This window comes from Peromyscus californicus, unplaced genomic scaffold, assembly GCF_007827085.1.
Source record: "Peromyscus californicus insignis strain IS unplaced genomic scaffold, ASM782708v3 Scaffold_20__1_contigs__length_68692818, whole genome shotgun sequence".
Taxonomy (NCBI): Eukaryota; Metazoa; Chordata; class Mammalia; order Rodentia; family Cricetidae; genus Peromyscus; species Peromyscus californicus.
Window position 1 is genome coordinate 55,997,256 of NW_026294503.1, and position 26,683 is coordinate 56,023,938.

The 26,683-nt window shown below is 40.1% G+C and overlaps 1 protein-coding gene across 1 annotated transcript in view; it reads right to left on the reverse strand.

The window, feature by feature from the left end:
• The window catches only part of Slc2a13 (solute carrier family 2 member 13), a 289,669-nt gene that overhangs the window by 63,602 nt on the left and 199,384 nt on the right, over positions 1-26,683 (reverse strand). The window contains exons 5-6 of the mRNA XM_052748693.1: positions 15,056-15,219; positions 12,292-12,412 (exon numbers count right to left, since the gene is read on the reverse strand). Of these exons, the coding sequence (XP_052604653.1) occupies positions 12,292-12,412; positions 15,056-15,219 (285 nt within the window). The remainder of the gene's footprint in view (positions 1-12,291; positions 12,413-15,055; positions 15,220-26,683) is intronic.

Below are 26,683 nucleotides of genomic sequence, written 5' to 3' on the forward strand. Positions count from 1 at the left end.
TGAGAAGAAACTCATTAGGGAAAAAACTCAGACAACTATATGGTCAGAAATTACTTGTAAAAGCTAGGGTCACGGGTACTGATTTCATGAAGTAAACTACCCCACAGCAGATGGCTGGCATCCTCAACCATTTACCTGGAACAAAACACCCCAGTCCACTAAATAGCCCTCAGGAGACATCGCTCAACAGTTAACCTGGAGCATGTTTCTCTTCTAATCTTACCTTTTCATCCTGCTATACAATTTCCTAAAAATCCTAAAAAAATACTGAGTGTCTTAAAATGCTCTCAGTGTTTGTGTTTCTAGACTCAGTTTACCTGTTTTCCTGGGTGCTGCTCTTTCCTGTCCTCACACTGTGCAATGCACTTTTCCATGACTGTGCCAGGAAACACCTATGAATTCAGATGTAGAACTCTTAGCTACTTCTGCCTGTGTGCCTCCATGCTCCCTGCTATGATGGTAATGGACTAAACCTCTGAAATTGTAAGCCACCCCCAGTGAAATGCTTTCTTTTATAAGAGTTGCTGTGGTCATGGCGTTTCTTCACAGTAATAGAACATTGAATAAGATAGAAGTTGGTACCAGGAGTGGGGTATTGCTGTGTCAGGCCTGACCATGTTGCTTGTTGCCAAAATGTGGACTCTGGATTAGAAAAGCAGTTGAATGCTTCAAACAGGGCTGAATGGGCCATCCAAGCAGGAGTGTGGAAGACAGTGGTACTGATAGCAATGTAGATTATGATGGCCTGGCTCAAGAGGTTTCAGGAGAAGAATATTAGTAGGAGGCCTAGAAACTATTGTGAAATTTTGGTGGAGAATGTGGCTGTCTTTTACCATTGTTCAAAAAAAATCTGTCCGAGGCTAAATTGAAGAATTTTAGATTAATGGTATGGGCAGTTGAGATTTCAAGACAGCCTAGTATTGATGCTGTTGTGTGGTTATTAGTAGTCATGTTTAGGCAGATCTATAATGCAAAGGAGCAAGCTGAGCAAGGAAAAATATAAAATGTACAGTTTGAGGAGAAAAGGAGCACCAGGAAATATAGTGGAGCAAAGTCCACTTTGAGCATATATGTGCTCAAAGACATAAAAAGTTTAAAGAAAAGCCTGATACTATAAGGAATAGAGAACAATGACATCATGGCAAGACCCCACCCCAGTTAAGCTTCCAACTTGTGAAATGGAATGAAAACTTGTGAAAAGCTTAAGCAGTGAAGGAAACCATCAACAACATAAAGCTGGTGAAAATGTAATTGAATGAGGGAGCCAAGTTCCAGCCCCAGCAAGCAGAACTTGGCAGCTTCAGCCACATGGTTCTGGCTGTAGAGTCAAGGATACAAGAAAGGGGTTGTGGAATCTTTCTCTGAGGCTCAGCAAAGCTGACAAGGCCAGGAGTGTGGCAGGGAGGTCCCTGAATGGAGGCCAGACAGGCCATTTTGTGAAGCTGTGAGGGTGAAGCCTGGATTTCCCTGGAGATGCTAAGATGTTAGAGATGCCAGAGCTATGGGACCCCTGCCAAGGAGAGCTGCTAACAGTGTGTAGAACCAGCCCAAAAGAGAGAAGTATGTTTCAGTCAACAACTCTAAAAGGAGTTGGAGTTCTGAAGGGCACTTTGATGTCAGACACGGAGATATAGAGTTTGTAGCTTGCACTACTGGTGTCTGGTCTTGCTTTGGTCCAATATTTCCTCACTATGCTCCCTTCCCTCCCTTTTAGAAGGATAATGTATATTCTGTGCCATTGTATGTTGGAAGTATGTTGTCCCCTTTTTCATTTTGATTTTACAGGGGTTACAGTTAAGAGATTACCTTGAGTCTCACAAGAGACTCTGAACTTCAGATTTTTAAACAGTGCTAAGATTGTGACAGACTATGAAGACTTTGGATGTTGGACTAAATGCATTTTGCGTTATGATATATGGCTACAAGCCTATGGGATTCAGGGGTTGAAATGTGGTGCTTGAATAAGTATGGTCCCCATAGGTTCATATATTTGAATGCTTGGTCATTAGGGAGTGGCACTACTTGAGAGGTATTAGGAGTTATGACTTTGTTTAAATAGAGGTGGCCTTGTTGGATAAATATTTCACTGGGGCAGGCTTTGGGGTTTCAAAAACCCAAGCTAGTCCCAGTGTCTCTCTTTCCTGCTGCCTAGGGATCCAGATGTAGAACTCTCAGGTACTTCTCCTTGTGTGCCTCTATGCTCCCTGCCATGATGATAACGGACTAAACCTCTGAAAATGTAAGCAAGCCCCAACTAAATGTTGTCTTTTATAAGATTTGCTGTGTTCATGTGTCACAACACAGAACTGATCAGCTTGTATCAATACAGACAATATACATTTCCATAGATATATCACTTTGAGAGATAATTTATTGGTTTCAACTTTAAAAGTTCACTAAACTTGTAAAATTAATGCCTTATTAAAGTATTAACCTTAAGATAATAAACAAAAAATTGAAGGGCTAAATATTTAGGTCCCATAAAATGAAATCTCCATACAAACAAGAATCAGTTTATACAAAATACATCTTCTTTTTCATTACAAAATGAGCAAAGCAGAGAATACTTCTAAGAAGTCACTTGAGTTCTGATTCCTATGACTAATCAGCATGGACTGGACATGGTGTCGCATACTTGTAATTGCAGCACTTGGGAAACCGAGGCTAGAGGTTCTAGAGAGTTTGATGCAAGCCTTCGTAAAAGACTAATGAATTTATTATATAAAAAAAATCAGAAAATTCTCAAGGAAAATCAAACAAAAGGAAGGTGAGAATTCAAATTAAATTCTAATTCGTAATCAGCCACTACTGAGTATAAATTATTTTATTTTCAAATTGTGTGTGTTGGGGGTAGGGTGGAAGTATGTGCATGTGAGTGCATATACTGAGGCCAGAAGAGAGCATCAGATTCCCTGGAGCTGGGATTATAGGTGGTTGTGAGCCACCTGATGTGCTGGGAACTGAACTCAGGTCCTCTGGAAGAGCAGTATACACTCTTAACTGCTAAGCCATTATTTTACTGACCCCATTCCCACACCCCTAACATTTTTCTAAGGTCCTGGACTTTATGATAATGAAAAATAGAAAATGAACAGTGCCTTCTTTTAGTATTATAAAGGTTTAGAGATTTATTAATTTATTTATTAATTATTTATTTATTAATTTATACCAACCTTCAAGTTGGTACTAGTGGACACCATGATTTCTTTACCACAGGAATGATGCGATCGCCAATGCTGAATGCCAGTTCTCACCAGGAATATCTGCTTACTAGAGAGAGGCTCAGGGAGACACTGCCAGTGACTCAGGAGAGTGAAGGGTCAGTTGACTCTAATGCACACCCATTAAAGCTTGTGAGCAGGGTAGCTCTCTTCACTGCCTCCAAGTACTCTTACTCAGCTTGAAAATCAAACTTACCTTCTCCAAATGACAAAGGCATCCTCCTTTGAGTCAAGAGGAATGAGCATGATAGCACCTGCCTGTGATCACACCAGCATTTGGGAGGCTGAGCATGAGGGGCATTAGATCAAGGGTAGCCTGGGATATATGCACCCCCACATACACACTCACACATATACACACATACATATACACATGCACACATACACACCATGTACAATAACAAAAAATAAAAGAATAGTTTTTACTCTTGTGTTAAAATACAGACCACTGGTAATTGTGAACAAGGTCCTTTGCTCTTCTAGAACTGAAACTTCCCTGAAGATTAAGAACTCTCACCTTCTGGAGGAAGGCTGACCCAATGTAGGGATACAAAAAAACAAACGAACAACAATAAAAACAAAACAAAACAAAAACCCCTGCTATGTGGTGTTATTTGAGAAAGACAGCAATGGCTGAGGTATACTGCCATCTCTATGACTGGCTTTGTGTTTGGGACTCTAAACTTTTAGCATTTCTTTGATTAAAAGCAAAAAATGGAGCTGGATAAAGAAAGCACAGTGGTTAGGAACATTTACTGTTCTAGGTTTGGTTTACTGACTAAGGTTCAGTTCCCACCATTCACTTGCAAGCTTCCATAATTCCAGTTCCTGGGGATGCCATCTTCTGGCCTTCATGAATACCACATGTATACATGGTACTGTAGTGGTATATCATGTCCCCCAATATATTGTGCACCCTAATAAAGTTTATCTGAGGATCAGAGGAAAAAGTCAGCCACTATATTAAACATAGAAGTCAGGCAATGGTAGCACATGCCTTTTATCCTAGCATTCAGGAGGCAGAGATCCATCCAGATCTCTGTGAGTTCAAGGCCACATTGGGACCAGAGCCAGGCAGTGGTAGTACATGCCTTTAATCCCAGCACTAATCATAGAGGTCTGCAGGTCTGTTCAGAAAGACAGGAAGTGATGTAGCTGGGCGGAGAGAGGAAGTTAATGGCAGAACAGAAAGGCATACAGTCATGGGTATACAGGAAGGAGGTCTGTTTGGAAGCTGAGGTGTCGGTGAGGTGAGGTTGGCTGTGGCTTGTCCCATTCCTCTGATCTCTCAGTTTTTCACCCCAATATCTGGCTCCAGGTTTTTTTTTTTTTATTAATAAGACCTTGTAGCAATTTGTCTTACATGGTACTTGTAAATACATGCCGGCAAAATACTCATACACATAAACTTTAAAAAAGATAGCCAGGCAGTGGTGGTGCATGCCTTTACTCCCAGTCCTGGCAGAGGCTGGTGCCAGCCTGGTCTATAGAGCAAGTTCCAGTACAGCTGGGCTACACAGAGAAACTCTGTCTCAAAAAAACATCAAAAATCTGGGAAAATAAAGGCAGCTGTTTCAAATTCTGACAAAGCTCAAAGTATCAATTTGTTTTTATTGCTGATTCTCCTGGAATCAGGAGCACTTTTTTCCCCCCCAAAATCAACATTGCTAAGACAGCAGTGTTGGAAGTGATTTAATCTGTTTATTAATCTATGTATGAGCCCAGAACCTCATCTCTGTTACAAAATGAACTCTGCTACTGAACATCCTTAACGAGTTTTAATATTAGTTCAATTAAATGGCACATTCTGTAGCTGCATCATTAGGGTGTCGCTAGTTTAATGAGCTTCATCATTTGGTACTCCATTTTCAAGGGAGAGTCTGGATAAAGTCCCAGTGTTTATAGATCGATGTTCCTGTTGCTTCGTGGGTGGCTGATGCAAGCATCTCTCTATGGTCCTCAGAGCTTCGATAGGCTATCAGGCAGTCAGGGAAAGGCCAAAGGAGGGCAGTGGGCAGCACAAAGGAACGCTGCCACCTCAGCAAGTCCCATAAACTCTCCCCCAGCCTTTGTATTCCTCCCACACAATTAAATAATATATTTTCTTCCTAAGAAAGTATGAGAGTAATTTGACAAAGATATCCATACAGAATTGGGAATGATTCTGGCAAATGTGAAGGATTTAATTCGCAGAAATTAATGTTATTTAAAAATCAAAGCATGCTTAGAAATTTGGCTCATCCGTCTTCCTAGATCAGTCTAGGGCATGCAACCATCATGGAATTAGCCAAATCCCTCCCCCTAAATCTCTGCACTTAACATTCAAGCAGTCTACCCTGAATATCCCTAAAGACACCCTGTCCTCATATCACCAACGTAAACAAACTCCAGGTCTGTTTTGTCTCTCTGGAACTGGGAAACTTCTCCCACTCACACCCAGCGTCAAGCAGCAATCCTCTGCAAAGCTCCAAGGTGATGCGGCTAATTCCTGCCTGATGCTGTTGATTGCCTTCCTCCTTCCCCACCCAATCCTTGACTTGGTACCCAAGGCCCTCCGTTTCCTTCTGCCTCATCTGCAGACTGGCACCTTGCTCCCTAACGTAGTCTAGTTTCCTGAAGAGAACTGAGCCCCTGCCTTTGCCCAGATTGCCCTCAATTAAGTGGCGCATTCTGTAGCTGGATCATTAGGGTGTCGCTGGTTTAATGAGTTTCATCATTTGGTACTCCATTTTCAAGGGAGAGTCTTGACAGAGTCCTAGTGTTTATAGATCGATGCTCCTGTTGCTTCATGGGTGGCTGACGTAAGTACCTCCCTATGGTCCTCAGAGCTTCTTGGGCTTTCTCTACCATGTCAGTCTAAGCAACCATTACCCACCTTGGAAGAATTAGATTGAGCTCACTCTTGTGAACTATATCTTTCACATGGGACCCACAATGTTAATGGGAAAAGTCTGTATTTCATTAACCTTTTATTAAAATTAAGCATTTCCTTCAATTATGAAGGAACTATGTAGGCAATAAACTACTGTTAGCACCAGCAATCTAATATCACCCTGTCCCATTCCAGCAAATATAGAAATCTGACAAAGACAACTGACATTCACTAAGATGTTTGAGCTATGATGCGGGACTGGCAGCTACCTCTGCCTTTTCATACTTCATAATGAGGTATGAGTGTCATTATATGGCAAGTTTATTTATGAAGGATTTTACCCTGGCTGTAGCAGTACAGGTCTATAATCCACAGGCTTAGGCTAGAGGACTGCTAATTTGAGGCTGATTAAGACATCTTAGCAAGAATTTACCTCGAAATAAAATTAGGAAGAAAGGATGGGAGGGAGGGAGGGAGGGAGGGAGGGAGGGAGGGAGGGGAGGAAAAACAAAAGGGAGTGGGGCTGGTGATGTAGCTCTCTGGCAGAGAACTTGCCTAGGACACATGAGGCGGATTTGATCCCTCACATTATGGCACATATGCTTGGCAATAGATTTTAATATACTGCTTTCTTTTGTGATTCCATAAATTTACTTTATGCATTTGGAAACATTACTCTATGAAGAGGTGAACAGTGGTGATGCCTCCTGTGTAGTCTGCTGCAATGGCCTCGGGAGGAAGGGACGACGCCAGGCCACTCTGACTTCCCATCAGCCTTTGCTGTGTTTTTTGTATTTTGTTCCATTAAGAGTAAGGCTTTGCTTTTTAGTATCTGTGACCTACTGCAACTCTCAGAAATGTTTTTTTTTTTTTAAATCAGAAATAAGAACTAACCCTAAGTGTATATAAAATGTTACATTTCATTAACCTCCTGATTTATTTACTGATACGTACATATCCTTTGGTCAGCATTATTTATTTCTTCCTACCAAACCCATCTATTCAAACATCAAGCCTGCCTGAGCCATTGTGGTCAAAGATACTTTCACTGAGGAGACTTCTTAAGTGGATTGCAAAGATTGTTTTAAAAAACACAGATTTGGGTCAAAGCAGCGGTCATTTCCCCACGTCAGACAGAGAAAGCACAGGAGAGGGCCTATTGAGGTATGATGAGCAATACAACTTAACAGCCAGACAGCGGGCTGTTGATCTGTAGCTTATTTCATCATTCAGCCAACATGACTTATAAGAAGGCAATTTTCATTTTATTTAAATTTATAAAATAGTTTAAATGTTGTCAGGTTTTTTATTTAGTATTATTTATTATTTAGTAATATTTCCTATGAAGTTGTGTTGACCTGTCACACAGACAGCTGCATAGTTTACACCCTTTGTTCACATATAACAGAATGGGGCATTATGTGTGAAGAGAACTCTAAGTTTTATTGGTTTCGTGCAATTTTGTGAAATTTTATAACAAGAATATAAATGTTACTGAGTCCACACCAGGCCCAGCGCTGCTCTCTCAGCTTGCTGTCACGGATCAGGATGTAAAGCTCTCAGCCACTACTCCAGACCCATGCCTGGCTGCTTCCCACCATGATGCTCATTGACTCACCTTCTAAGACTGTAAGCAAGTTCCCAATTAAATGCTTTCTTTTGTAAGTTGCCTTGGTCATGGTGTGCTTTCACATCAATAGAACTGTCATGAAGACATCTGGGTTATCTGAGATACATAATTTTTCTTTTCTTTTTACCTTCTTGCTCTACTTTGGACCTGATTGGATAAGTTAAGACAAGTTTTTACATATATATTTTGAGAACAAAAGGAATAAATGATATTTTGAGTAGGAATGTGAGTACCAGAAAATGCTAAATGCTGGGCTGCTAATGTGACCTATTTATACTGGAAAATAGGGATAGTCTCCAGACTCCTATTACTGAAAATGTTCCTAAGAAGTAGATGTTCTGGTCAGTTTTCTTGTTAACATGACAGAACCTACCATCATTGGGTATGAGGGAATCTTAATTGAGAAAATGTCTCTATTAGACTGTACTGTAGACATGCCTGTAGGGCATTTTCTTAACTAATGATTGATATGGGAGGGTGCAGTCTACTGTGTATGATGCCAACCCTGGGCTGGTGGTCCTGAGTTATATTAAAAAAAATCAGGCTGAGTGAACTGAGTAGTATGCCAGTATGTAGTGTCCAACCATGGTCTCCTCCAGTTCCTGCCTCCAGGTTCCTGTTGGGGTTCCTGTCCTGACTCCCCTCAATGACAGACTCATGTGGAAGTAAAACCAAACAAACCTTTCTTCCTCAAACTGCTTTTGGTTGGGGTGTTTAGAACAGCAACAATGAAGCAAACTACTACATCAGTCTCCAGGGAGAGTGCAGATGCCAGATGCTAACCCCAACCGTCATTTACAAAAGCGTTTGCTCCCTCTTGTCATCCAACCAACTACTCAGGCCTGTCATTGTCTTTCAGGATACCTCTCAAGTCTGTCTCCACTGCCGCCAAGATTATATTTCTTGTTGCCTAGGCTACCTATGTCCCTTCATCCCTCTGTTCTGTTCTAATTAATGCTACTCTATAGCCATAGTGATATTTTAAAGATGCAAATCTAATTATGTCATTTTTATTCTATAACCCTTGAAGACTTCTCATATTCCAGGAATTCTCATGGCTTATGAAGGCTAGGCATTTTTGTATCAACTCCCATCCATCCAATTTTTTGTAGCAATTTTTTTCACTTATTCACCTAGACCAGTTAGTTTCATTGAAGAATTCACATTTTCTTTTTGCTTGAGATAGGGTCTCACTATGTAGCCTTCGATGGCCTGAAGCTCACTATACAGATGAGGCTGGCATCACATTCTCAGATATCTGCCTGCCTCTGCCTCTTGAGTGCTGGGATGCTACCATGACCAGCCTCCACACTCCTCTTCATGACCTGTATAGAAGACATAAAAGATGCTTCTTCTTGGAATACACTGTCCTTACTCTTTGCACACTTCTCAGATTCCTCCCTTTTATATTCCCAAGAAGCATTTTTTTTTAAATGAAAAAGCATGACATAGCCAAGACTAGCAATGATCTGGAACTCCTCATACTCCCACCTCCACCTCCCAAGAACACAGATTATAGGTCGACACCACCATGCCTGGCTCCAAAAAGCACTTTTTGACAATAGATAACTAGCAAGATTTGAGTTCAGAATCTTGATGCCATGACAGCTATTGTATGTTCTTGACAAACTTCAAGTCATCAAAATAAAAAAAAGTCGTGGAGAACTCAAATTATGATTTGCCATATTTGCCATATGAAGAATTCCATTTCTTCTGTGAAGTACCCATGCAGGCAGACAGCAATCCTTCCATCAGGCCAGTAAGATGGCTCAGGAGGCAAAGGATTGATAAGTGAGTCTAAGGACTAGAGTTGGATTCCTGGAAACCATAGAAGAAAGAGAAAACCAACTCCTAAAAGTTGTCCTCTAATCTCTACACATGAGTTGTGGCACATATCGCTGGCACTCATGCACATACATGTCACACACACACACAAAGAAAAGGACCCTTGCATCATTGGGAAAATCCTCTTCTTCGTGTGCCAAATTCAGCAGTAGGTGTGTAGGTAAGAGCAAAATACATATGCAATCATTTCAAGATAAGGTTACAGGATAAAGTTATGTAGGCTTCTGTTTGAACTCTCATTTTCTGTTTCAACTACCATTTATGCTTATTTTAATCTCAAATGTGCTTGTGGATATTAGTCAGCACATACACATTCTCCTGCAGTTTTATGACCACTAACCTCAAGGCATAGTGCCTCCTATTATCAAGGTTAAAAATGAAACCAGGTTGATTTGAGAGGAAATCAATAGGGGAGTCTTCTATAGACATGGCAGAGAATTTCAACTCTGTATAGTCATTAATTCACTACCAGCTGCTAAGCATGACCAGAAATGATGGACACATTGTTACCATGGTGTTAAAATGAGGAACAGTAACTGATAGGATTTTTGCACATTTCAGCATCGAATAAAACATATCATTGAATCTGACAGCATCACAATGCTATGTCAATGATGTAAGATGATCATACATGGCTAGAAAAGAGTGTAGTAAGTATAGAATTGTATCTTTTAAAGTGATATCTGAGAGGAATAGGGAATGAAGGGCACCCTGCTTCCCAAAACTAGTGTCACTTTTAGGGGGGGTGAGCAGGTGACATCTCAATTGCTTAGTTTAGATGTCTGAGAACTTCATTTACAGAAGAAAACACAGAGTGAAATGTACAGAAGGGGCCACAATGAACATCTTAGTACTCTTGACTTGATGGTGTTGGAGAAGGGGTGAGGAGTGAAAGGAAGTTAGCATTTAAAGATGATTCTGGCTACTGAAGGGGGAGTGTTTATAAACCCTGCCCCTCTCCTGTGGCTTGAAAGACCTCCAGTGATGGTAAGGGCTCCAACTGAGAAACAGTAAAGAGAAAAGTGCTGTGAGCTGGAGGTACACTCCTCTGGTGAATTTTGACTGACACAGCACATTGAGTGTTGCTAGGAAGGTACTGAAGAGGTAATGTGCCAGATGTCATTGGTTTAGTAAAATTAACCCAACTCTCTAGGTCATCTTCACTAATAAATTGCCTTCTGGGTCTAAGGCAAGAAGACAGCCTGGAGGTGCTAGAAAAAGCAATGTCTGTGAGTAGTATTGTGCCATAAAAGGACCCCACATGGGAACTCCACAGGCGAAGTCTAAAGAACAAGCAGTCATGCAGAGTGCTCTGGGAAGAGAATACGACATATGTAGACCTCTGCTTCCTTTAATGAAGAGAGGTTTAAATTAGGCTACATTAAATGCCTTGTCCACCATGAGTATCTGTAATTCAATGCTGGGAATAGAACACAAAAGATGTTTTGTCTGATCCGTGAACGTTGGTGAAATCACAGAGCTAGTCGAGGTCTCAGTAAGGTTCTTATCTGTTAATCAGATATCTTTGATGATTATACATCATTGATATGCTCTACTCCAAACCCTCTGCTATCACACAGCAGCATTCTCCCACAGTTCAATCTGCCTACAACAACCTATCGTTTCGCCTCATTCAGTCACCTCATTTCACGGACACACTACCTTCTACCTGGCTCCTAGAACAGATACTTCAAATTCTTTGAAAACTCCTTTCTCTCTTAGCTCTTGGTTAATCAGTAACTTATTTTTTTAATTCTTATTGATTTATTCTTTTGAATATGTTATAGAATGGAAATTCTGGGCAAGTCACTCCTCTGCTTAAAATCTCTCCATGCATGCATATTCATGCTCTTGGGATGAAGAGCAAAAAGCTCTGACAATTTTGGATGACCTGACGTTTTTATAGCTTCCTCTTAGTCTGCTGTACCCTCACTGGCCTGTGGTTAGCCTTGTCTTCTTACTTAGTTCCTGACTACATTCACAGGTATCATGCCTACTGCTATTGCTGAGGGGCTTACTCCATTTCCCTTTATAGGGCTCAGTTCACATTCCACATCCCCAAAGATAATCTTCTCTGAGCTCCACCATCCAATCTTCTCTTCAACTGTTAGGGTTTTATTAATTAGAGCAGAAGCTGTAACACTTACTGAGAGCTTATTACATGCAAGCACCGTGTTAGTTATTTTCTACATCTTAATTCACCTTTACTATCCCATGGGTCTGCGCTCCATAGATATTCCACAGATAGTTTCAAGTCCATCAAAAATGTATAATGTAAAACCATAGTTCATAGGTACTTAGAAATTCTATAACTGTGTGTCTTAGGGAATAGCCATGTCTAAAGATCTTTCGATGCTGACATGCATATATAAAGCTATCTTACAAATAATCAAACTCCAAGTATTTGACGGAAACATTCCTTAGGAAAGGCCTGAATTCTCAAAGCTGTCCAATCATTCTTTTGTTAATTCACCTGTGAATTCTTCAGTCCACCTGGCACCAAAATTGTGTCAAACACCTCATTTCCTTCAGTTTTCTACATTCTGTCTTTGTAGATGATAGTTGTCATGCTGATGATCCATGACCACCCTTTCTGTCACAAGTCCTTCACACACAAGCCTGCAAACCCAGGAATCTCCTATTCATCTAAGTTTTAGAAATGTTAAAAGCAAAAAAAAATTGTCATAACTGGATTATGAAGCAGCAACGTAATAAAATCTCACCTGTATCCTGTGCAGGTGGCATTTTGACCCAAAGGAGCCACTGGTCTGAAACTGACCCGTGGGGAAACCTGGGCTGAGAGCAGAAATCCCAAGGCAAGAATAATCAGTGCTACTGTTGTACCTAAAAAAAAAGAAAAAGAAAAAAGCTTTTTACTGGAGAGCATTGACAACATTATTTATTTCAATACAGACTTGGTTTGACATCATAGCTCTGAATGAAACTCCTTGATTTATCTTCCCTGGATTAAAAAAAGAAAAAGCTTTACTATGTATACTAATGGTCAGAAGAACTCAGTAACACATACCTATTGAGACTAAAAGAAAACAAAATTTAAAGCAAATCCAGTTCTTAGCCAGAGTAATTGGTAATAATTTTCTAAGACTGAAACGGCTGTCAAACCTCCCAAAAAAGATACCAAAGATTGGAAGATTGCTGATAAATCTAAAAAAAAAAATCATACAATGAAAACAAGGCTCTTCCCACCCTAGCAGCCTGATGTCATACCTCCCTCACCATTATGATCTCCACCTTTGGAACTATAAGCCCAAATAAACTTTTCCAGAAGTTAAAAGAAAAAAGGAAAAAAGAAAGGAAGCCTCACTGTCAAGTCACCAACCCAACAGAAGCACACAGGGAGAGAGGAGCACATCAAATGTTCTTGTCAGAGCCAAGAAATTCTCCCAATGGCATTTGATCAGGGAAGATGTGAATTAGCAAAATAAAGTCCCAGACTGATTATTTCTAAAGCAGGGGAAAAAAATACTGCCTATTGAAAAGGGAACGCCATACCAAAAAGGCTATGCCACATACATTCATTCACTTTCCTGTTAATATTTGGGACTGAACATTTGCTCTGCACTTGAAGAAACAGGATTCATGATCATTCTATCACTGAAAAGACCAAATTTCTCCAGGTGTGGTAGGGTGCGCCTCCAGTTCTAGTACTTGGAAGGCAGAGGCAAAATGACCACAAATCCATGCCAGTCTGTGCTATAATGCAAGACCCAACCCTGACTGCAAAAACCTTGTGCTGGAGTTGCAGCTCAGTACCTGCCTAGCACAAGGCCCTGGTCACATCTGAATGTGTGTGCATGTGTGAGTGCACACACACATACACATGCACACACACACACACACACACACACACACACACACACACACAATTTCTGTTCTGGGCACAGAATTGTGAGGACACAAAAAAGGAATAGCAGGAAGAAAAAGATTCTGTGTTATCTGAACAACTGCCTGGGACCATATGGAGCCTAGGGATAGAATGTATGTGGCAGTAAGTATTTTACTGAAATAACAGGCAAGTAATTTAGAATTCAACTAAACTTATCATTAAAGGATTAAGTAGCAGGAAAGCCTTAGGAGATCATGTGGTAGGAGAGTGAGGTGGCAGCAGCTGGGTTGAGGCGGCCTCTGCTATTGCACAACTCTGGTTCTGGACAGAGCACATGGCCTTCCCCAAGTTCATTTAGTCTTCTTTAAATGGGTCTTAGTGAAAACGCACAGATAATTTTTTAATTTTAAATGCTACTATTTAAAGATTCTTTTATGTAATGCTATTCAATGTCTAAAAACATGAACTACCATACAGTTGTTAGTCTCAGCTGAGAAACAGCAGTGTTCAAACAACAGAAAAAAGCTTAACACACCCGTTATCTCTTTCTTCCCTTTTTTCTCTAGGTTAAACATCTCTTCTTACTTCAACAGGCTTATAAATGCCTGTTTAAAACCACCTCCTCCAAAACACAGGTCAGCCTCTCATCTTTGCTTCACTTGTGCTAAAACTTGGAATGAACTCCTGCCCCTGGGCACAGGGCATCCACTGCCAAGTTACAAACCAGAGTGGGAGCATCCTGCCCACTCCAGGAAGGAAGGATTGAACCCCGAGTAACTGAGTTTGGACACTGGGATATATTTTCTCACCAAAAACTGTAGTATGTGCTAAAGCAGGTTTGTGAAATGAAATTTTGTCTCAGATATACTTTTGATTGAATAGAATTTAGTTAATGCCACTCAAAAATCTTTGTGTTTGAGAGTAAAACATGCATTTTACTCCAGATATAAAGTTGCGATGGGAATGCAGCCAACTGATGAGTAGAACTGTGTGTGTGCATTTGAAAAAAATTAGAAAATATCTGAGGTAACTATGTAAAGACAATGTTATAGGTGGATCTTATTCTGTCCTGCAGCAGAGCCCTTTACAGAGAAACAACCGGTGAAATGGTCAACTTTTAACACAAACAACTCGTGCTTTTTTTTTTTTTTCTTATTTTGCTATTATATAAAACACAGTTGACCAATTAGATTTTACCCTAGAATTTAGGCCTGTTTCAAAAAGTCTTTCCTTGCTCTATGAAAGACTATTCTAATATTTGCTTCCATACTATTCCAAAATAAAAAAACACAATGTTGCAGAGTAAGAGCATAAAGGACAAGCTTTTCAAACAAGGGCAGAAAAATTGTGGCGAGGCCCTTCAGTTTTGCTTCTCTGAACAGCATTCCAACTGTTGACAGAAACGTCTCCTCAGTAAATTGCGTCCTTATAGCTCCCTTCTTGTCTCAGTCTTGTTTCCAGCCACTTAGCCCAGGCTAGTTGAAAGATCCTACCTCCCACTGATTTGTTTTCTGTCTATCATTCTAGTTTTGCACTGTTTGGCTTGGAAATCATTGTCAGATGCCACGGTTACCTTTTGAGAGAGTCACTGTCACCACTAGAAGGTATTTTAAAGCAGGATTCTACATCCGGCCACCTACCTGCCAAACTACCAAAGGTAAGCTTCCTTCGGCCCACTTTCTCAACGAGCCAGACTCCCACGAGTGTGAAAATGAAGTTGGTGAAAGCTGTCACTGAAGCCAGCCATATTGCAAGCCTGTCATCTTCCACACCAGACATCTGCAGGATGGTTGCACTGTAGTACCTGCGAGCAAAGAACACAATGACTGTTGTTGGTCGTTTTTCAAGGAAACTGTCAATCAGACAGAAAGATGCAGCCACCTGGAAAAAAAAAATGGCTAACTACACTAACAGCATTGCTACAAGAATTCACGTAAGCCCTTTAAAGGATCACAATGGAGGAACCTTTCTCAGTCACCGTTATTCTGGAGAGAGAAGGTTGAGTGCTTCCAAGATGAAATGTCCCACCTCTAACACAGCAGAGCCGACGGCTCACTAAAGCTATCAGGGATGAGCTCTAAGACATGGTGACATCCCAAATTCACTGTTCTCTGTGAATGAGGAGACTGTATATAATGTGGTAATGGTGGTGGAACATGTGCAGGGTCTCTGTAAGAAAGCTGAAGGAGAACCACATGTCAGGATGTATTTAGCTTTGTACAGGAGGAGGTACAGACTTATGCACATGAGGACAGCTCAAGGGCTTCTGGGGGACTGTGCTCTTCTGTAAGGTTGAGTCTTGAGCACGATCTATTTTCCTAAGTCTGCAGACTCATCTTGTTTACATGAATTCAACGAGATGACCATTTTCTCATGAGATGCTTTTCTATTTAGAAGAATTAAAAAGCCAACAGTGCATCCTGAACTGTGGCTTTGCCTAGTTTTGAGGCATTCTAAATCTGACAGTGGGTGTTTGAGCAGTACGTGAGACCAAGCTGGTTATTTTCATAGTAAAAAAATCTGCAGTTTCTAGCTATTTATCAATACTTACATAATATTTCAGAGATAAAAATCTGCCTTAAATATGTCTCTTTGATTCATCAATGGCTTGTTTACGAGTTTTTAAATTAATGAGGATGGTTCTTATATGAAATATTAACAACATCACAGCTCATTCATCTTGACAGAGAATTTTCCTTTTTTAAAATAGCAATCCAAATTTATAAATTACTGTGAAACAGGAAGGATATATTTTACTGATCACACTAAAAATTACATAAGCCATTTGAAGAATGATGACAGCTGTTATAAAACCACAAATCCCCAGTGGAATAACTCCTAGTATGGAAATTGTGAGTGTTTTCAGAGTGATGAAAAAAAAAATCTGTAAACGTGATCCATTCCATCCAAACAGTGCTTTGCAATTTTCAAGCTCTATTGTTGTTATAGACATCTGTACAGAAAAGGTGTGTGGATCTTCTACAGAAGAAAATGAACACCAAATCTAACAAGGCAGAAATATTCAGGAAAACTCAAATACATAATACTGAGAAAGTTTTGGTATGTGTTATGTTAATTAATGCTGGAATCTTCTCAGTGTTCTAGCAAGGAAAACTGAGACATTGAACAAAACCATTTTCAAAAAACAAAACAAAAACAAAAAATGTATAGCTAAATAAGGCTATTTTGATGTTTTAAATTTTGACTCAAAACTCACAAAACTGCCAGAGTTAATTTAGAGAATACAAAAAAGAGTAGTATTAAACTATGTGGTTTGATTTGACTTAAAATATAGGTGCAAAAATATGGTGTTACTAGAGCTTTAGGGACAACCTGTAATCACCATCCTGTGATTCAAAAATATGAATTCCAAAGTTATCATTGTGATATGTTGTCCAGGTAATATTAATCATCATTTGATGAATATTTACTTATGGATTGGGTACTGCCACCTTCAAGAGACTCACAGGTTGGTATTAGGGAATAAAAATGGAAACAAGTCATTTTACTTCACAAATGTGGAATAAAGAGCAAAAAAATATTTTCATTTGTTGTGAAATGTCCCTTGCTATCTCTGAAATTTAATGATGTATAGCCATGAAGGATCACAGGGGTTTTCTAGCAGGCATGACAATCTGGAATGGAAAGTGAAGGCAGAGCAACACACACACAAAGCATGGGGATATTTCATCTAGAACCCCAGTGTTTCATGTGGGATGAATGTAAGGTGTACATATATATTAAACAGAGGCTGCTCACTGCGCTCCCCTCCCCCAGCACACAGTGAGCAGTGCTGTGGAATGTTCTGTATGTTAAATGTGTTGCTCTGATTGGTTATTAAATAAAACACTGATTGGCCAGTAGCCAGGCAGGAAGTATAGGCGGGACAAGGAGAGAGGAGAATTCTGGGAAGTGGAAGGCTGAGTCAGAGAGACGCTGCCAGCCGCCGCCGCCATAACAAGCAAGATGTAAGGTACTGGAAGGCCACGAGCCATGTGGCAACTTATAGACTAATAGACATGAGTTAATTTAAGATAGAAGAATTAGATAGCAAGAAGCCTGCCACGGCCATACAGTTTGTAAGCAATATAAGTCTCTGTGTGTTCACTTGGTTGAGTCTGAGGGGCTGTGGGACTGGCGGGTGAGAGAGATTTGTCCTGACCGCGGGCCAGGCAGGACTGGAGAAAACTCCAGCTACAGAGCAGCTCCCAAATGCAATTATGGTTGGGTTCTGTCTTACAGGCAATGGAAAAATCAAATAGAATTGGAAGAGAAATCACAAGAAGACATGTGTTCGGTGAGCAGACTGCTCGGGGGGACTTCTGAGTAAGATGACAGGCTAGAAACTGCCTCTGTCTGACCCGGTGAAACAGAGGTACCAAGAAAGAGTCCAATTCAATAAAGGAAAGAGGGCGAACATCAGAAACCCGAAAGGGCAGCAGTAGGACATATAAAGTGCCAAGAAGAAAGCCTTGCTGAGAACAGCTCCAGTTAGCTGGTTACAGGGCAGGGGAGGAGGAGACTTCTCATCTAAAGTTATCCATGGCAACATGGATCCTCCAAAATCCATAACACCTTACCTGCTGATTTCCAAGAAGTGGAAATAGATAAAAAGACAGATTAAGAGCTCAAAATTGACAAAAAAGATCAATGACCTCAAACAAGCAGATGAATAAAGTGAGGAGATCATTCAGGACCTGGAGAGTAGTGTCAGTAAGATACTAAAGGAACAAAGCAGAAAAAAAAGGCACTTTTGATCATGGGTACATTGAAAAGAAAAAAACATTATGGGAAGAATATATGAGTAAAGGACAGATAAGAAAGAGCTCACTATGCCCAACACAGTGAACTAGAAACCCACTAACATCAGTAGAGTAGAAAGGAAGAACAAAGGGCAATGTAGCCAGCTAGTAAAAGAACTTAAACTTACAAAAATTAGTAAACTTTCTTAATTATAACTTAAATTCAAATAACCTCCACTCACCAATAGAAATATGCAGATTGGCTGGCTGAATTAAAAATAAGACTCAACTGTCTGTTCTCTCCAAGAAACATATCTCACTGGCAAACACACACACATACACATACACACACACACACACACACACACACACACACACACACACACACATCAAGGGAAGTCAGCTACCTTAGCAAGCAAATAGAAGCTTGAAAACAAGCTGCCATCAATATTTTTTTTTGCCATCAATATTTTGATTTCCAATAAAGTGGACCCCAAATAAAAATTAATAGAAGAGATTTTAAAAGGCCCCTGTATACTCATAAAGGAACAATTCATCACAAAGAGACAACAGTTGTTAAATATATATGAAATGAAGATTGGGGCTCCCAATTTCATTCAAAAGGGTTAGAAGCTCCAGTTACAAAATAGAAGTGAGCTCAACACTCTCTTCTCATTTATCATGCAAACTGAAATCTCAAGAGTTAAACCATACTGTAAGTCAAATGGACTTAATAGATAACTACAGAACAGTCCACTCCATAGTCAGATATGTATCTTCTCATCAGCCCAGGGAACCATCTCTACAAGCAAGTTGACAAATACAACGCAAAGACCTGGAAACTGAACATCACATTCTTAAATGACCAGTAGATCACTGGCAAAAGCAGGCAGAAAAATGAAAAATTCTGAAAATAAGAACCTTTTAGAAATCACTAAAGTTTATAATTATGAGTCTTTGCATTAAAAAAATCAGAGAGATCTCAATAAATACCTAATGATGTATCAGGAGGTTTTACATAAAACAAGTCTACGCCAAAAGTAGTAGATGGCAGGAAGTAATAAAGATTAGGGCAGAAATTAGTGGAATAGAGACTAAAAGAACAAAACATAAAATCATCCAGAGTTGAAAAATGAAGATTGACAAACCCCTAGCAAACATTATTCTAAGAAGGGAGTGACGAAAATAGACAAAGATCAAGAGATTCTAATACAATATAGAGGCTATAATTTTAAATCCTAGGGAGTTGGGAAAGTTTTATAAGAAACTGAAAAATCTCTAAGAAATAGATAAATTACTAAACACATATTTATTATATATACAGTATGCCTGTATGCCAGAAGAGGGCACCAGATTTCATTATTGATGGTTGGGAGTCACTATGTGGTTGCTGGGAACTGAACTCAGGACCTCTGGAAGAGCATCCAGTGCTCTTAACCTTTGAGCCATCTCTCCAGCCCCATAGTTAATGTTTAAATATGTGTAAATGCTGTTTTCATGAATTATGCCGAGTCAACTTAAAAAGTCATTTTTCATTTTCACTGGTGTATGTTCTTTGTATAGCATACTGGGTCCTCTCAGGACCTTCTCATACAAGGATGCAGTGAACTCTGAGTGGACACTGCCCAGGCCCATCCCTTTCTCAACTCTATTAGTTCTCTTTGCTCCCTGGGCACTTCCACTTCCTTCATGTCACACACACACACACACACACACACACACACACACACACACACACACAGGATTTTATTATCTGTGTATTATGACAGGACATATTTGTCCAGGAACACAAATGAGGGGAAACGTGCAGTAGTTTGTCTCTAGGAGACTGGCTTCATTTGTTTAATATGATTGTTCCTGCAAACAACATACCTTTGTTCTTATTTCAGTGACCATTTTATGTGACTGGCTACCACTCAACTTACTACCTTCTGAACATTTATGCAATAGTTTGAATTGTCAAAGGCCTGGGTCATCTTCATTTAAAACCTAAGAACATAGGAACGGAGGAGGCATTCATGTTTAGACTTGAAGCAGGATTCATTTCAAATTCATCTCCTAACATGAGTCACATAAAGCATGATCATCAAAAGCTCCCTGGACCACTTCAGTCATCTTCCACACACCATCTCTTCCTCCAGTGAAGGAGAAGCCCCAGGGCTGCCTGTGCCCACAGAAGACTGTTTCCTACTCTGTGGAGAGGCATAAGAACAGAAAAGGCGGGGCTTGAACATGCGCACTGCTGTCGCGACGTGATATGTGCCTTCCAAACTTGAATTTGAAATAATAGGCAAAATAGCTCTAAAAAACATAGCAACTTGGAAGAAGCAGTGCAGGAATGTGGACAAGTAGTCATATTTTTAACAGAATGTATGTATTAAATCTGTGTGTACACAAAGCAATCCTTAAGAGCTTTCAAAACTCCATTATTCAGCTCCTTGAGGCCACAGCCTTTTCCACACCTGTCCATCTTGCAGAGTAAACAGATATATTAATGGTTTATTGAGTGAATTAGATTTACCACAGACTATCAAAAATGATTAAGCATTTGTAAAATTTAAAAAGATAAAACCCCACTGAACAGGTTGTATCTAGGAATATGTATGTATATACAAATACATCTATGAATGCAATAACAGCGAAAAAAGAGGTCATGAATTTGAAGGAGACTGGGAAGGGGTGTGTGGGAGGGCTTGGAGGGAGGAAAGGGAAAAGAGAAATGTAATTATATTATAACCAGAAAAATAAAATAAAAGAAGCTAACAGTCCAACTCACTTGTTGTAGTCAATGTGGATGACCGGTAAAGGAGAGAAAGGAATACAATGAACTTTATCTACCATCACAGCAAGTTAGCCCTAAAAGTTTCAGTCGAGACAACAGAAAATGATAGTGTTAACTTTCTTAGAAAATGAAAAACAAATTCTCCCAGCATGGAACTATAAAAATGTTACTACCGTGAGTCAAAGCACATGAAACATGCACTTCCTGTGAGTGAGAGCTGTCTGAAGCAGGTCAAGTTAACCGCAAACATTTAGACACAAATACAATACCATGGCACCAGGCTTGGTTGTCCCAGCATTATAGACAACTTCTACCAGTCATCACCACTGTTAACCTGCTTCTCAACTGCATGGGCTATGTTTGGACTTGAATGTGGTCTGGTCAATGAGAAGACCAAATTATAGAGTACCTGATCAACTCTAAGCCCTAGAAGATTCATATTCAAGTTTCATTTTGGGGATCTTTTATTAGCTCCTAAGAAAACCAGTCTATTTTAACAGTATAATGAAGACCAATTTAAAATGCCCTGATGACCCTAGCATTTTAGAAGACAGTCTGGACTATAAAATATGATGCTGTCTCAAAACAAATAACCCCTCCCCACCCAAAAACAAAACCAAAGACATCAACAACAGCAATGAGAGAGAGTAGGGGAAGAGAGAAGGGGAAGAGAGAGAAAAGAGAGAGATTATTTTAACTAAAAAGTATTTTCCTATTGAAACAAAATAGGAGGGACATCTATGAAAAATAAATCAACAGCTTTAAGAGGAAAAGTGTTTTAATCAAGGTACATAAAGTTGTTTTAAAACTTAAAACTTTCAAAGATATTTTATGTATTCTGTGCAAAAATATTATAGATGCAAGATAAAAAGCCAAAGATAAAATTCAGAAAACTAGAAATTAAGATTGTGCTTATATCAGATCACACCTGAGTTCTGAGCTAATGTACCAGTGAACTATATACCACACTAATCTTAAGTCAAACCATACACCAAATATCAAGCTACCTTTGAAACAAGTAATTAATAGTCATATTTAACATGATAACAATTTCCAAAGTTTAAATACTTGTATTAGTCTTCGGGCCAAACAAAGGAAAAATGTGACAATGTTTGAAGGCCTTCTACAATTTCCTGATGCTTCTAAAAAGAAGTCCCTCTGTCTTAGCAGCTCCTGTTAACATTTCTCCTCTGTAGACCACAGGAAGAGCACATACCTGTCTCACCAGCCTGACCCTCCTTCACCTTTCACCGAGAACAAGGAAGAAGCTCTCTAATCTGATCTTTAGTTCACCAATTTGATATAATAATCTACTCATTTTTCCATAAAGCATTCTTCCACTAGATGCAGGACACTGGACATTAGGCTCATATCTCTCAACTGTAGAGATGTGTGGCTATGGTTATGGGTGACTGATCCAAACCCATTTGTATGTTATATAATTTAACCATAAATCAATAAAATACAAACACTAAAAGTGAGTTGTATTAAGAATAGATCCCTATTCTTTGGAAAGGCAAGAAGGAATGAAGGGGAGACAATTCTGCATGACATCATAACGATCCCGCTAAACATGAAGAAGCAGAGAGATTCTTGTCCTGGGTTTTTTCTCAGGTATATTTTAGCCCTTGTTCAGTTAGAAGGAAACTTAAGTCTGAAATTCACAGATGATATGGGTATGGTTTACTCAATACAACCAACAGAGCTGTTAAAACAATGAGCATGCTGTTAAGGGTCAATGGAAAATAAACAGTCCAGGGTACACTTACAGCATGTCCCCTTAACTGTCGCAGAAAACTGGAGTATGTGGGTCCTAATCATGTCAGATAAGAGGGCACGCCCTCTGCCTATCAAGTTTCAATTTCTCACGCAGTCTAACAACATGCAGGACTTTAATTCTTTCAGATGACCCGGGATCTAGAGGCCTGGCTGTTCTCCTTCAAGTCCTGTATTCCTCAGACCCCAAGGAGGTAAAAAGTGAACTAAGGGGGATGACACCATCTTCCATTCTTCCCACTTCCCACTCTGTTTACTTTCTGGTCACATCATCCCACGGAGATCTGTGACCTGACTCACAGTTTTATTTCCACGCAGTCTTTGTCAGGTTCTTAGAGGGCTGTAGCTGTATGGTGGGTCACCCAGAATAGCTAATGACCAGACTTCCCCAGTCCCTCTCAGATCTGCACCTCAATCTCCAGCCACACAATTCTTTACTCTGGAGCCTCTTCCATAGACCATTCTTCCCACCATCACTAACTAACTCCGTTCAGTCACCACATGTTCTCAGGAATGGGATGTTGCAGAAGGACCCACAGCCTGTTCAGCCACCCAAACAGCTGCATCCATCTCTTCACTGGCTGCGGATTCTTCACAGGCATTTACTAAACGCTTATACAAAGCAAATGAATGAGATGATGTGACCATAAACGCCTTCTCCCTATGTTTATCATTAGAGACACATATAATTCATGAACCACAAAGCTTTACCTTTCTAAAGTGTACAATGGAATGGTTTTTAACTAAATTTAAACCTTTAAAAATAACATTTTAATATGTTAATGTTATAATTTTATAACATTAATTAAAAATATTTCAACAATCCGGAAGATTTGCAGATATTAGAGTCCTGAGGAAGAGGATGAGATGGGAGAGTAGAGGATTTGCCTTGACGGTCTTTGCTTTTCTGCCTGTTACCCAGTGCTGCCCTGTCTCCATCCAGCCATAGTCCCTTCTACGTCACTGGTCACCCGCATTCCCAGTATCCATCTGCACGGTCTGAGAACAGGACTTCTCTGTGTACATGGTATGCATGTGTTTGGATTGGTGTGTAATGTGTGTGTAGGTACACGTGTGTATGTGGAGAAGAGAAGTTGGCATCAGATGTCTTCTTTAATTGTTCCCCACCTTATTTATTAAAACATGGTCTCTCGGATCCGGAAGCTCACTGATTAATCCAGGCTGAGTAGTAAACTCCAGTCTCTGCCTGTCTCCACCCCTTACCCGACGTTTACATCACTCCAGTTGGCTTTTCCTCATAGCACCTGGTTTTCCCATGGGTACTGGGGACCAGAGTCTAGTCTTCGTGTTTGCGGGGACAGCACTTTACCAACTGAGCCCCCTCCCCAGCCCCCAAGGACAGGACTTTAAAAATGACTGCATATATAATTTATGAGATTTTTATATCCTCACAGTTCCAGAAGCTGTATTTCCCTTCATTTATTGTGTCTTTAGCTTCAACTTGTGTCTCCCTAACACCTCATTAGAACACAGAAGAGGGAGCAAGGTGACAGTCTATTAAGACTTCCTCTCAGGAGTCTTAAGAGTTTGAGAAAAGGGCAGGTCATGACATTTACTCTGGGAAAAGCAGTGCTCATAGCACTGACTATTAAAGGGGATTTTTTAAAAAAAAGTATCTTAAGCTGTGATGGCCTCAAAAGTTTGTTTGTAAGTAAAAGTTTGCCAGAATTTTTTTATTCTATATAAAAGTAACATTTTAGAACATGTTCACAAAAATACGATTATGCAAAACTATATACTTTAGTACACACTACTTATGACTCAAACTCTCCAGGGAATCACAAACTGAGAGAACAGATCAAGAGTATGCAGAAGATAATGTGACAGAGAGAAAACATGCAGAGCAGAGCTGACCTATTTAAAAAAAAAAGGTAAGCATTCCGTTTCTATGTAGGCAAGCCTTTTTTACTTCTCTCTGTTTCTAATTTTCTATGATGGGTATATATTACTTAAAATTTTCTATTAAGCATCAAAATTTCATAGATTAGAACATGCCACATATTCAGGCACCCTTGGCCCCCAACACTGATCTAAATGCACTATTAAGTAAATAAAGTAAACATGAAATAAACACAAGGAATGGACACATGTATGTTTGTCTTTAAACAAACAGTATTTTCTGAAATATAAAATAGCAATTCAGGTACAGGGATGTTCATGATAACACAAATGTATTTTAATATAAATGCAATAATAGCAAAATGTCTCAGTCTGATACAATTAAAATGCATTTTCAGGGTCTCTTATGCACAGTGGAAGATGGAAAGATGAATGGGAACTTCCATTCCACTGAGGGAGACCACTAGGCCCCAAAAGCTACCTGCCAAAAGAGAAGGCAAAGTGGTATTTGAACACGAGGACAGAGGTCCATCCTATCTTACCACCCAAACAAATAACTGGTGGCTTTAATTAAGCAGCATGGTCCTGGCTGGGAAGCTGAACACAGCACTCTAGCATCCTCCTTCCTCTCCTCACTCATCCAAGCAATGCTTGAGCAGAGCTCAGCTCCCACTTACCCTCACTCCGCAAATCTCTAAAGTTTATTCTACGTTATTACCTTCCTATATATCTAAGCACTCCTATGCTTTGTTTGAAATGAGGAGAGTCTAAAATCAAGGAAGACTTCTGAACTACTATGGATAAATTTTATTTCTCTTTCCCCAAATATCAGAGAAAGAAAGCGGATCAATTTTTAATAGCCCGGGAACCAGTTGAGCTGGAACAGCCCTGGGGAGAGGAACTGCAAAGAGAAAGCTGACATGCCCATGCATTATTAAACAGTAAATGAGGCTGTCTGTTTGGTGTGGGCATGCTGACAGCACCGAGCTCTTTGATGTTTAAACAGAAAAGCCCGAGAACCGCTTGATTCACTCGCATACACACATGTGACACCAACGCACGCTTGTCCGTGCTCTGTATTAACCTCTTGGTTTTCTGTGTAAAAAGTCTTTTCATTTTCAATTTCTTTTTCTAGAGGATTAATGCCAGGGAAACCTACCTCTCCCCTGGGAACTCAGTGTCAGCAAAGATATACCTCAAATAGGCTTCATAGGGGCAGGGGAAGGGATCCTTCCACAGACACTGAAAGCAGAGGGAAGGAAGCCCTCGACGTCCTCCGTGTTATCACAATAAATGGTGTGCTGAGGAATTACCATATCCTGAGCAGGCACTCTTTTTGTTTACTGCTTGTTTTCTTAGATCTTCTTGGTGCTTTGAGCCAATGACTCACTCTGTAGTCTAGGCTGGCTTTGAACCCATTTAGTTCACTATGGCCTTCCACTACATCGCAGCCATCTTCTGGCCTCTGCTTTGCAAGGGCTGGAAGTGCAGGTGTGCTCCAGCATGCTCACTTCAACTGACTTCCAATCCAGGGTTATTTACTTACTCATTTTGACACAGTCACGCTCTAACTCACGTTAGCCTACAGCTCAGAGACAGAAGGCTGACCTTGGAACTTGTGTGAACTCCTATTGTCTCAGCCTCTCCAGTGTGAGAATATAGCCACGTGCCAATGCACATCTAAGTAGGAGTTTTTCTTAAGACCCAGTATTCTTTTCCTTGCAGCCGATTCTATTCTGATAACCAAGTCTAAAGCCTGTGCTAATTATTACAGTTCCTTGGGAAACTGACATTATTCTGTAGTGACGGTCATTGTTGTGTTTTTCTGATATCCTTTTAAATGTTTCTTACTTTTTTTCTTCTTGGCACAAAGGCAGAGGAAAGACAGCAAGCTTACACCTGGAGCAGAGAAGCACGGTCACTCTCACCACTGCCTGAGACCCTCTTCTGGCTTTCTGATAAATGTAGAGGAGGATGGGGTGGGGTGGCCGTTTGGACAGACCAGTGATCAACCACCCCCTTGCTTTTAATTTTATGGTCCTGAAGATCAGCTTGCTCCTGCTTCTTCCTCATAGCTCTGACCCTCTCCCAGCCTTCTACAGTGCAGT